We start from the raw sequence: 13,171 nt of genomic DNA, 5'->3' as shown, positions 1-13,171 counted from the left end.
CGCTTGGGAGCACTCGCGGGCTGATGCGGTTTAGTGACACTGGGGACACGGACACATCTTGGTGGGACCTCCCTCTGTAAGAAAAGCATAGGTATAGACTGTTGCAGAAGGCCTGTCTGGGGGGGGGGGGGGTTCAGTTCAGCAAATGAGAACTACCATGTGCATTTAAAGAGACAGTAAACGATTTTGTAGCAAGTCTGTTCAGGGTAAAAATCCATATGGCAGGGGTCTCCGGCACTTAGCAGCTTGTACGATCAGATATCCCCGTGCAGTCAGTGGGCAGGGAGAACATTAGGTACCGAGGAGACTTTGTGTTTTACTTTGGATGCACTCATGCTGTGCAGAGTGACTCTCAGTTTATTTGTTCAGGCTGCACAGGTTTGTGTCTTTCCCCCTTTTCCCGGCCGTGTGATGTTTTGTGCTTGTGTAGCGGTAGTTTGTGAGGGGGGCAGCTGTCGCTTTATTGTCCCAAGTCCGACGGTGGTAACAGTCACAGCGTCACCACAGTCACAGGGTGGGACAAAGGTAGGTTTGCAGTTGTGAGTGCGCACGGCAGTTTANCAGCCCTGGTCCCGCAATGGAAGTGCAGTTAGAACAGGTGGAGAAGCCTCTCTCTGCTTGTTGAGAAAGATGCGCTTGGGAGCACTCGCGGGCTGATGCGGTTTAGTGACACTGGGGACACGGACACATCTTGGTGGGACCTCCCTCTGTAAGAAAAGCATAGGTATAGACTGTTGCAGAAGGCCTGTCTGGGGGGGGGGGGGGTTCAGTTCAGCAAATGAGAACTACCATGTGCATTTAAAGAGACAGTAAACGATTTTGTAGCAAGTCTGTTCAGGGTAAAAATCCATATGGCAGGGGTCTCCAGCACTTAGCAGCTTGTACGATCAGATATCCCTGTGCAGTCAGTGGGCAGGGAGAACATTAGGTACCGAGGAGACTTTGTGTTTTACTTTGGATGTACTCATGCTGTGCAGAGTGACTCTCAGTTTATTTGTTCAGGCTGCACATGTTTGTGTCTTTCTCCCTTTTCCCGGCCGTGTGATGTTTTGTGCTTGTGTAGCGGTAGTTTGTGAGGGGGGCAGCTGTCGCTTTGTTGTCCCAAGTCCGACGGTGGTAACAGTCACAACGTCACCACAGTCACGGGGGGACAAAGGTAGGTTTGCAGTTGTGAGTGCGCACGGCAGTTTATTCTTGCATTATTATGTATTATTCTATTATTTTCATACCAATAATAGACATAGCTCATTCTCGCATTATCATGTACTAATCATTGTACTACATTCCACGTGAACAACCGTAAACCCACTTTTGCCCCCCCATTCCTCACCCCCATAGTCCTCGTCAGAAAGCCCCTCTGGGCCTGGCTCGGTGCAGGTGTTCACGCACAAGGTGCCCGTAACGCCCCGGCACAGTGTGAGTTTGTGTTTCCTGGTAAGACATCACGGCTCTGAGAAGTGCCACGGACAGGGAAGGTTGATGAATTCATCAGGTGATGAATGAAGGGCTGAGGAAGGTTAACTTTCACTGTTGCCGCCGCTGTTTCGGTTACAAATCACGACAGGGCTGAAGCCGTCCCAAATAGTGTGCCATGTATTACCTGGGAAGTAAAATATACGTGAAAACGAATGAGTTTAATAATAACTTAATAACTGTATTTAAACATTGAACAATTTGCCTTTTGTTGTTTGCCTTCCATAAAAATGGACATGTTGAAAACGAGCACTACAAAAGTATTTTACGAACACCCTTTATATAAGTATTCTTCCAGTCTTCCTGGTCCTAGTCATCATCCCTGTTTCGAGACGAGGAAGCTCAGGGAGGCGGAGTCACTGGCCAAAGGTCACCCAGCTAAGAGGAGATTCGCGCCCAGCCCAGAGCTCCGAGGAGCAGCCCAGTCCTTGGAGGGAAGAAGGGGTAGGGATGTCGGGCTGTGGAAGCAGCTCAGGTGGGGGCGGACACACCAGGCACGAGCAGAGCGAGTTTTGCAACCCAGGATGGGGCTGGGGCGGTGGGGCCGCAAGGGAAGTCGAGGGGCACCCATTTCAGCTCCGCTTTGCCACGACACCTGTGACTGGAGTTGGCGCTGAGCTCTCCATCACCACAGGTGAGAGAGAGCCAGTGCCGGGCACTCCTTTAGTGGGCAGGTGCCCTACAAAGAGAGGGTCTGGCATTGGAATCGAAGGTTTGGCCCTGACTTGAAACTCAGGGACTGAAGAACTTTGGGGCCAGTTATGAGTGAGAACAGGCAGCCTGGTCCTTCATTTGCCCAACAGTTGGATGAAGCTCCTTCTGAGCCAGCCCAGTGCTGGGTGCCACGCACAGGGACAGATCAGCGGTCGGAGGCAGGCTCTGTCCCAGAGAACTTCCACCACAACCTGAGGGGCTGGTGGATGTGGAAGCTCCCACGAGGGGGAAGTACGTGGTAGAGGTTGGGGAGGATCAGCTGGGTCGGATATTGAAGGGCCCATAGCCCTCCCTAGTAAGAGAAGGGAAGGGTGTTCCTGGCAGGGGGAATAGCATGAGCACAGGCTCAGAGGTTTGCTGGGGAGTGTGTCCGCCCTTGTGGGGTTGTTGGTAAGATACCCCCCTGGGGAGAGCAGGGGCAGAGGGAGAGGCTTCAGAAACTGAGGCCTTGAATGCTGGAGCAGGGGGTTGGTCTGTCCTGGAAAGAGGAGAGAGAGCAGAGGAAGGCAGGCAGGGACGTGACGAGGTCAGATCCCTGTGCCGCTGCTTTGTGGCAGTCAGAGGGGACGGGGAGAGGCTGGGGATCCGGGCAGGAGGCCCTACGGCAGGGGTGTCAAACTCATTGTCACCGGGGGCCTCTTCAGCCTCGTGGTTGCCTTCAAAAGGGCTGAATGTAACTTTAGGACTGTATCAATGTAACTACTCCTTAACAGTTAAGTGAGAGCTCGGCACTGCCGCCAGGTAGAAACCAGGTGCCGGGCCAGATAAAACCAGGTGGAGGGCCGGATTCGGGCTTGGGCCTTGGGTTTGCCACCTGTGCCGTATGGGGACTTTCCTGGTCAAGAGGTTCTTGGTTGGGTCCCCAGAGGACCATCGATTAGTTGGTCAATAAACACCTGTGAAATACACCTGAGGAATGGGTGTTGAATACAGTGAGCATATTACTCTTGTCAGTGACTGACTTCAGAGAAAGAACTGATTTCCCTTCATTCAGTCAGTGACTATGTGAGGTCTGTCCAGAAGAAGTCCGGCCATTGTTACTGTAATGAGAACAGTTTGCACGGCATCCTGGCAGCCAAGGAGAGTGGACTGGAATGCGCATGTGTGAACAATGTCGACTTCACTGTAGTAGTCCATGGGGGCGGTAGATGCCATGGAGTGAGCATGTGTACTGTGTGGCTGTTGCATTCAAAGTGACTGAGTGAACAGAGCAATGGATCTGCGTCAGATCTTGTGTTGAGCTTGAACATTCCTCCGTGGAAACTATTCGATGATTCAGAAGGCTTTCAGGGACGATACAGTGAGTGCAGCAAATACAAGTGTGGCACAAATGCTTCAGATGCTCGAGAATTGTTGAAGTGACCCACGTTCTGGAAGGCCTGTGACAAGAACACCTGAGAATGTCGAACACGTATGGGCTGCAATCAGTAAAGATCGGCAGCCGACAGTGTGGGAACTAGGAGCTGGTCTGGGGATTCCAAAACGACCGTGTCCGAGATTTTGAAGCAGGATGTTGGCATGACACGTGTCATGGCAAAATTCGTTCTGCGGCTTCTGCCACCAGAGCAGAAGGAACATCGTGCTGCAGGTGCCAATGACTTGATTCAAACCGATACCAGTGAATGAGGTTTCCTCCAGATGGTCATAACCGGAGATGAATCTGGCAACCAAGGCCCAGTCGTCTCGATGGAAGTCACCTGGTTCTCCACACCAAAGAAGGGGTGGCAGAGTCGCAGCAAGATCAAGACCATGTGAACTGTGTTTCCTGATTGGGGAGGCGTTGTCCATCTTGACTCTGCCCTCCAGACCCACAGTTAATAAGGAGCACTGCCTCCGTGACCTTCATCAGCTGAGAGGTGCAACGTGACAAAAACGGCCACAGCTTTGGGCAGCTGGCTATTGGCAGCTTCATTACGACAACGTGCCTGTCCACGCATTGTGTTCCGTGCAGAGTTTTTTTGCACAACATCAGGTCACCCAGGTGACTCAGTCCCCCTACAGCCCAGATGTGGCACCTTGCGACTTCTGGCTTTTCCCCAAACTAAAGTCACCTTTGAAAGGGAAGAGGTTTCAGACCATCAATGAGATTCAGGGAAATACAACAGGGCAGCTGATGGTGAGTCCAACAAAAGACTTTGCAGAGTGTTTTAAACAGTGGAGGAGATGCTGGGAGAGCTGTGTGAGGTCCGTAGGTGCCTGGTGTGAAGGGACTGAGGTGTCAGTGTCCTACGTACAGTGTTTCTTGTGTCTGGTATCTTTTTCAAGAAAGGTCTTATGTGCACAGCGCATGGCCGGATACTTTCTGGACAGGCTGCGTCTGGTGCCTGCTCTCTGCTGAGCCTCTGCCAGGCCCTGGAGTGGGGGGTGGCAAAGGGGACTCTTGCTCTCAGGAGGCAACCAAGAAGTCAGGGACTGGAAAGGGACAGCACAGAGGGGTGGGCTGTGGGGCCGGGCTGGTTGGGGGGGTCGGGGAGGGCTGCCCCGAATAAAGCGCTTTTATACTGAGAACAGGAGTATGGGTGTTAGCAGGTATTAGCTGAGGGAACAGTGTTTGTGGAAGAGGGAACAGCCTGGGTAAAGCACTGGAGGTAGGGAGGAAGTTTGAATGCAAGCGAAGCCTGTGGGGCTGAAGCCTCGGGGCAAGGGAGAGGCAGGACTCGGGTAGGGACTGTGGGGTTTAAAGCAAAGCCAGCCCCTGTCCCCCAGTTCCCTCTGCCACCGGACCGCTAGCTGGGGGACTCGCACAGCCCTGGAGCGGAGTGAGGGCAGGGTGAAATGGCGGGGACCCTGGCATCAGGCGGAGCCAGTCCAGATGACCCTTAAGGTCCTTCCATGGTAGAGACCGAGTGCAGTAAGTAGCCTGGGTTAATGTCCCCAAACATGTGACACCCGGCAGTGTGTGGGCAGAATAGGGGTTTGCAGAACCGGGCCAGCCCAGCTCCACTTGGCCTCACACCTGACACCGGGCTGTCGCTGCCTTTCGGGTCCCAGTCTAATCGAGAGGACCAGAGGGGCAGCATCCCCTGCTGAGGATGCAGCCAGGACATAGGGGCGGCCAGCAGCGGCATCAGTGAGACAGGGATGCCAGGTGAGAAGTTCTCTGACCAGGATGTAGGCGCTTAGGAGCAGGGGGCTGAGGCCAGACCTCACAGCAAAGGGCCTTGAGTGACCAAGGAGTTAGGACTCCACTGGTGCTGGTAGTGGGCAGTCTGTGTCATGGGCTGATTGAAGGCAGAGAAGGTCCCTTATTCAAGCCCATCCAGCACGGGGTCTGGCCAGAGGGGCCTCAGTTTGTTTGATGAGTGTTGATGGGCAGAGCAAACCCAGGCAGCAAGGTGGGCTGGGAATTAGGGGAAGGAGCCAACAGCCCGCAACCCGAGCTGGATTCTCCTTCCACCTAAAGCTCATCTGCAAAGTAGGCAAACGAGGTTCAGGCTCAGCATCATTTCACTCCCCGCCTGGCTGGCACAGAGGTTTTGCGAGAACAGATGATTAAAGACAAATCCAGGGTGTTATGAGAAGGCTCGAGTGTGGAGAGCAGGGAGGGCCTCTCATCTGTGAGTGCCGGGCCCTTGATCCCCATGGGCGGACGCACCTCATCCCATCCACCTCCATGCTCACCTGGCTGAACTTGAACTGAAAACACAGCCATCGGCCTTCAAGTCACTGCTCCAAAGTCAGCTTCTTGATGAGGCTCACCCTAGCTACCGTATTTTAAATGCCCCCTCCACCCCCCAGCACTCACGGTCCCCTCGCCTCGTTCTCACTGCACTTCTTTCCTCCCACATGTGACTTACGTTGTGCTGATTTTTCCACAAGGCAATGGGTTTGTCTGTTTTGTTCACGGAGACATTCCAAGTACATAGCATGGTGCCTGCCACTCAGGTACCTGATGGTAAATGAATGGATAATATTAGTACAAGTGTTAATTGAGTGCTCACTTGTGCCAGATACCTGGCTAAGCCCTTATATGTGTTGTCCAATCCATCTTCACGAGGCCCGGTGAGGGAGGGGCTATATTTTATATCAGATGAGGAAACTGAGACTCAGTGATTTGCCCAAGGTCACCCAGCTAGTAAGTAGTGGAGCCAGGACAAGAACCCAGAAATGGGGGGGACAGAAGGGACTCACGGGAAGGACACAGAGGGGCCAAGCTTCAGGGCCACCCTCTCCTGCATTCTCAGTAGCTGGGGTGACCACATAGCCATATAGACATGTGCCTGATGGGAGAGGTACCAGGAAAGAGAAATTGGGGGCCAACCAGAGGGAGATGGCTTCTTTTTCTGGGGGAAAGAGGCCAGTGGGCAGGGAAGGTCCTGGCAAAGCTGTGAGTCTCTGCCTGTTTCAGTGGGTGGTCTGCAGGTGGGTCTTTAAGAAGAGGGCAGACTGCAGTCGAAGCAAGCTCTCTGTGCTTAGCTGGAGGTCTGGGCCAGGCCTCTGAGTGGGTGCTGGCCAAAGGTTGGGTCAGCAGGGACCCTGGGGAGCAGGGGGGCTTTAGTCACAGACCGGACTTGAGAGGTGAGAGAAAAAGAGAGGGGGTGGCCTTTGGAGGGTCCACTTCTCACCTGGGGCTCACCTGGGGAGAGTATGCAGTGGAGCCTGGGAGGCTTGGGGGGCCAGAGGTGTGGTGCAGGACAGCCAGGGTTGGGGGGCTGGAGCTGGCCTAGGGGTGTGTGTCAGGGACCCCACCTCACTGGGCTGCCTGTTGCAGAATCCACACAGGAGACAGACCCTACAAGTGCCCGCATCCTGGCTGTGAAAAGGCTTTCACTCAGCTCTCCAACCTCCAGGTGAGTGGCCGCCTGCTTCCGGCCCAGCAGCTGCAACAGCTGCCTTCACGAAAAGTGAGCATATGGAGTGGGTAGGGCTGGGGGCAGGTGCTGGCCCCTGACTCCCTCCTATGCCTCTGCAGTCTCACCAGCGTCAGCACAACAAGGACAAGCCCTACAAATGCCCCAACTGCTACCGCGCCTACTCGGACTCCGCCTCCCTGCAGATCCACCTGTCCGCCCACGCCATCAAGCACGCCAAGGCCTACTGCTGCAGCATGTGCGGGCGGGCCTACACCTCGGTGAGTGCCTCTCCCCGGCCCTCAGCTTCCGCCGCCACCGCCTTCTCCTCGGATCCCTACTGAGTCCATTTTCCAGACAAGAAAACTGAGGCCCTGAGAGGGGAAGTGACTCCTTAAGATCACAATGAGCGCTGGAGCCAGGGCTGCTGCTTCCCGGTTCTCTTCTAGGCCGCCCCCGGCCAAGCTCTGAGCCCCCTGGCGGCCTTTGGGGTTCGGAGGCGTGGCCCCCTCTGGGCCCCGGAGGCTCCAGGCGGTGGAGAAGGGCTCAGTACCCTGCTTTCCCGAGTTGGGCCCGGAGAAAGGCCTTCCTCCTCTGGGGAAGCTGCAGCTCCCCTCATGGCCACAAGGTGGCACAGTGACTTTGCCCAGAGCCACCCTCAGGTCTCAGGAAAGGTCTCAACGGTGCTAGAAAGGTCATTGCATCCAGCCCCTGTCCCTGGGTTTGACTTTCTCTAAACAAGGGCCTTTCAGAACTCAGGAGAGGGAGTCCACGTGCGTCACCCGTGTGTGTGCTTCTGCCTAATCAAATATTCTGGGTAACAGACCCCGAGTGCACCCAGATAGAGATCACTGAGCCTGTTTCCTCATCTGTCCGCGGAGGAGGCGGCAGTTCTTAACTCACAGGGCTGCTGGCTGGCAGAGTTGACCCACCCAGTGTTTACCGAATGCTGTGCCAGCACTCTGGAGGGCCAACCAGACAGAGATCCTCGGCCTCCAGGAAGGTTGGAGGCATAGTAAACAAGTAGCCACGCAAGTAAATATGTAAAGGCAAACTGTGGTAATTGCTCCAGGCAGGGCTTCCCAGCCTTGGCCCATGTCTGCGTGTGGGCAGGTGCCAGTTCCCCGGGGAGCTGTCCTGTGCTTTATAGCACCGATTTTGACCTCTGCCCACTAGCAGTCCCCTCCCCAAGTTGTGACAGTCAGGATGCTTCCAGACTTTGACAGATGTCTGGGGGAGCAAAGTCGCCCCTGATGGAGAACCACTGCTATGAAGGAAAATGGGTTTTGAAAGACAGCAGCCGGGAGGACACAGCGGAGCTGGGAAAGAGGGATGGATCCCGGTAGGCTGTCTGAGGAAGTGACATTTAGACGAAGCCTTGAGGGACAGTGGGCCAGGTGAGGAAGAGGAGGAAGGGAGAAACATTTTCATGCAGGGGAACAGCAAGTGCAAACCCCTGAGGTAGAACCAACTTGGTGTCTTCCAGGAACTGAAAGAAAATTAGGCCCCATGGGGGCTGTGGGGCCTGTGAGCAGGGATGGGAGGCCGTTGGGAGGGGACTGTCTGGGAGGGTATTTTTGAGTGGTCACTGTGGCTGGAGGGGGTACAAGGATTGCAGGCACGGTTCCCAGCAGAGCCCAGGTGAGCTGCCAGCCAGGGCTGCAGTTTGCTGAGTGCTGAGTACATAGCGTTCACCCTTCCCTGGAGTTTAAAAGGCAGAGGAGAGTTGAGAGGCCACAAGGACAGAACCCGCAGAAACCAGGGCCCCAAGGATCTATGTGGGGGCCCCAGAAACTGAGGAGCCCTGGCCACCTGACCTTCAGTCAGGTCCAGCTACAATCTCTTGACTGCCCTCCACACCCCTACGCTTAGAGGAGGAGCCGTGGCACTCACACCTGTGGTGTCCTGAGGGGATCTCTCTGAAGTTGGAGGGCAAAGCTGGTCAGCACTCGCTGGCCTGGGGCCCCCACCCTGAACTGGGCCTGAATAGACCAGATAGAACACGAAGTTACCTTAAAAAACATTTTAATGCATTGGTTTTGAAACCACTTTAATACGTAAAAGAAACATTTCAGAACAGTGAACCCTCATGTTCCCGTCAGTCCCCAGAACCACCCATCAATCCTGCTTCATCCCTGTTTCTGTTTTCTGAAGTAAAACCAGCAAAATATTGTTTTATCTTAAAATTTTCACATAGTGTGTCTAAATGTAAGTCCTCTTTAAACCATATGCGCGATACTTTTATAATAGAATAAAATAATTCACTCGAAGTCCTTAATGTCATCAAACAACCCGGTCGGCATTCACATTTCGTTTGTCCCATGAATGCCGTAATTCTATTTACGTAGACTTTCAGTAGTTAATCAAGATCTAAATAAGATTTCTGCGCCGCACCGGGTCAGTGCATCTTTTAATCTGTGGGCGCCCCCCCCCCGCCTTCTTTTTCCTGTGCAATTTATTCATGAAGACTAGTTCTGTAGTGTGGACTTTGCTGATTGCTTCCCTCTGATGCCATTTGATAGCATGTGGCCACCACATTTGAGGGCTTCCTCTGCCGGATTCTGAGCACATTGAGGCATGAGGCCAACAAGTGGCAGGTGGGAACCAGAGCACCACCCTGCACCCTAGTGTGAGGGCCCGTGGGCCTGCAGGTGAGCCTTGGGTCACCTTGCCCACCCATTCTTGGGTGCCTCAGGTCAGATTTAGCAGAGCCTGTGGGGGGCGCTAAAAGGATCAAGCTGAGCATGCCCAGTTTATGCTTCCAAAGTCACCAATCAGATGAGGCCCCACTTCTCTCCCAGGGAGGACAGAATGTGGGGGTACAGAGTCTGGGGTCCCTCAACTCTTACTGCATACTAAGAGCTTTATCCACATCACCCTAGCACTGCTTCGAGATTGTTTCTGTCCCATTCCTGCTTGCAGAGGAGGAAGCTGAGGCTTGGAGGGGTGAGATGACTTGTCCAGAACTAGGCTCAAATCCAGGCCTGCTGCTCCACCTTCACTGGGAGCACCAGCCAGCCAGTAAATGGCAGCTGGCCTGGCCCTGCGGAGGGTGGGCATGGCTGAGGGGCGATCCTGACCTGCTGGCTCGACAGCCAACACGCCATGGGCTCAGACCCTGATCAGTGAGCCAGCCCCCAGGCCTGCCATGCAGCATCCCTAGAACCCACGTAGATAGATAGATGCCCATCTGTCCCCCACAGCTGTGGTCCCTCACTTAGCTGGCCCACCTGCCAAGGAGCCCTCCAGTGGCCACTTGGGGGAACTGCAGCCTCTTCTGCCTCGCTTGCCGCCTTCTGTTAGTTTTACGTTCTGAATCTCACCCGCGCCCACAGGAGACCTACCTGATGAAGCACATGTCCAAACACACGGTGGTGGAGCATCTGGTGAGCCATCACTCGCCCCAGAGGACGGAGTCCCCCGGCATCCCGGTGCGAATTTCCCTCATCTGAGCCGACCCAGGCACCGCCCTGCCCACTGGCAGACACAGACCCAGGCAGCACCAGGCCCCGCCCCCCTCCAGGGCCCTCCAGGAACAGCCGAGCTCTCTCATGACCTTCCTGACCTTCCAGAAAGCCTGGGCCGCAGAAGCCCTGCCCGGTCTAGCTCCGGGGGTGGCCAGGCCAACTGCAAGATTCTGGACTGTTTGGTGGCATCCAAAGACAATCTCAGAGCACTTTGAACCTCTCTATTGGGTTTTCTTTTCCTCCCCCACCCTTCACTTGCTTCACTGTTTTATTATTTTTTTTAGTTTGTTTTGGAAATAACAAAAAAGATATTTATTGGCCAAGAAGTTGGTGCTGCTAAGACCGAGAAATGAAAAGAGTCGGACAGATGGACACAGAGAACCAGAGGGCAGCGTGGGAACTTCTCTTGCCATGGCCTTAGTCTGGAGGGAAGGCTTGGGCCTGGGTTTCTGGACTGCAAAGGGGACCCCTACTGGGAGGGGCAGGAGGCAGCTAGAGTGAGCCACTCACCCTGGGTGCCCAGCTGGAGGCCTGAGCTGCACCCTGGGCAACACTGACCAGAGGGAGGCAGCAGCTACCCAGGCTTCAGGAGGCGAAACGAGAGAGGGACTGCCCGGAGATCCGAAGGACCAAAGGGTGCAGCATTGGGCTGGGCTGGGCGCCGGCCCAGGGAAATGGGGTGGGGGTGGGCTGGGTAAGACCTGGCCCCCTGCTGCCCTTCAGACCACCCCAGTCTACCTCGGTGCTGGCCAGGAAACCTATTGCCTACCTCTCCTGCTGTCCCAGACTGTGGGCCAGGGGATGGGGAGGGAGTGGGTCTGGGACTAGGACCCCCCTCCGTAATTCCCTCCAGATGGGGCACTTCCCAGGGAGGGGTTATTTGTCTTCCCTGCCATGGAGGGGGGACCCCCCCCCCCCGCCAGCCCAGGCCCTAGGCCCCTGGGCAGGGCAGGGATCCTCAGAAAGGAGGGTCCCCAGGAGCAGCCCCTGCCCTCAGCCCCCCCAGACACACCCCAATCTGAAAGCCATGCGTGTCCGTGTATATAGGAACCATGTACAGAGCCCGGAGAAGCCCCCTCCCTCCCCCGGGAAAAAAGAAAAAAGAAAACTAGACAGAAACTCATCTATATATTCTGTATCTGGAGTTCCGTTTTGAATATTAACTGTGTTATTTTTATACACTTTTTAAGCCTTAACTCACCATTGATTTACCAGTTTAACGTTTCCTGGGGTTTCTTTTCCCACGGGGTTCTCTGCCCCCACCCCCACCCCTTTGTTTGACTTGCGTCGTCTGATACTCAGTATTGTAGCTTTTGTCCGCATGTTACTACCCTGTAAATACGCTGTTATACATACTGTCAACACCCTTTGCTTTTTCTGCGGGACCTGCAGGCCACCGTATTTAGAACTAGTTACCTTATTAAAAAAGAGAAAACAGTCTGTTGGCTTCTCAGTCTGCATCTGGGTGGCAGGGAGTGAGTGCAGGCGCCCCTCAATGCTTCAGGAAAGAAGGTTGCATTATATTTAAGAAAAGGGGTGGGGAGTAAAAAAAAAATCAAATGTGGGGGAAAACACTAAAGGGGGCAAGACACAAAGGAATTCCAAACCCTCTGCTCTTTGTATTTCTCTGTTGTGAAGAATAAACTGTACCTGCACCCGGGTGGCGGTGGTCTGTGGTGTGCTCTGTGTGAGGGCAGCGCTGGGGGGCGCCTTTCCACTGCTCCTGTCCCCTCCCCCGCCCCCAGACTCAGGCAGGAAGGGGAAGGGCAGCTCCCTGTGGGCTGGTCTCACTCCAGCTGCCCAGCTGAGTGCCTGGGGTCCTCCCAGCCCCCTATGAAGTGGGCAGCAAACCAAGAGAGGTATTTCGCTGAAGATCGTGATGCAGTTAAGGGACATACATTTAGCCCAGGTCTGCCTGATTCGGAAGCCTTTTCAGACACGTGGGCTCCACCAGGGAGGATCAGTGCCCCCTCTCCCGGAAGGGCAGCTGCATCCAGTTGCCCCGCCCCTCTTTGGGGGACCATCATGGATGCCCTGACTTGTGGAAGCTATTCCTGTGATTGAGGGACCAAGAAGTCCCCTTCGCATGTGTTTACCCCACTGAGGTCAATGTTTTGATTGCTTAGGAGAGAGATGCAGGCAGAAATTAATTCACTCAAAGTTTATCAAGGTTGACCCCGTGCGGGGCAGTATGGGAGGGGTAGAGTGACTTAGTCATGAGTCACTATGGGTTCACCGTTGGGAACTCCTCCCAGCCTTCGAAGTCCTTATGTGTGGGAGACTCTGTGGGAGACTCGTGGCTACGAGGTGTAGAAAGCTCAATGCAAATGAGGATTTATTGGCTTAATGACATTGCAGGGTCAGGTCAGCTTCAGGGCTCAATGCCTTGCACCGCCACTTGGCTTTGTCCCCAGTCAGCTTCACCCTCCTACGGCTTCTGTGGAGTCCGCAGCTCCAGCCTCAAGGCCCCCAGGTTCCCAGCAGTCAAGCCTCTGTCTCTCCCAGAAGTCCCAGCAAAAGCCCACTCGGGTCTTTCTGGTTTGCACGGGGTTAGGCACCATCCCTGAAGCTGTCACTGTGACCAGAAGGTCCGTGATCGGCTTGGGCCTAGTGCCCGTGCTCTGCGCCTGGAACAGAAGGTGAAACCCGCATCTGAAGACCATCTCCCCGGAGGACACCAGGATGTGTTACTGTTGGAAGGGGCCATGGATGAGCAGCCAAGAACAC

General features: G+C 54.7%; 1 protein-coding gene across 4 annotated transcripts in view; it reads left to right on the top strand.

The window, feature by feature from the left end:
• Nucleotides 1-12,104, top strand: part of ZNF362 (zinc finger protein 362) — a 39,695-nt gene extending 27,591 nt beyond the window's left edge. For 3 of the 4 annotated variants that reach the window (XM_037061507.1, XM_037061509.1, XM_037061510.1), the window contains 3 exons: nt 6,899-6,977; nt 7,100-7,258; nt 10,313-12,104. In XM_037061507.1, the coding sequence (XP_036917402.1) occupies nt 6,899-6,977; nt 7,100-7,258; nt 10,313-10,429 (355 nt within the window). In that variant the 3' untranslated portion in view covers nt 10,430-12,104. The other variant, XM_037061508.1, reaches the window with a different exon arrangement.
• The last annotated feature ends 1,067 nt before the right edge of the window (nt 12,105-13,171 follow it).

Source organism: Sturnira hondurensis, unplaced genomic scaffold (assembly GCF_014824575.4).
Source record: "Sturnira hondurensis isolate 20B ecotype Veracruz unplaced genomic scaffold, ASM1482457v3 Scaffold0013381, whole genome shotgun sequence".
Classification (NCBI taxonomy): Eukaryota; Metazoa; Chordata; class Mammalia; order Chiroptera; family Phyllostomidae; genus Sturnira; species Sturnira hondurensis.
This window is presented reverse-complemented; position numbering and strand designations above follow the sequence as displayed.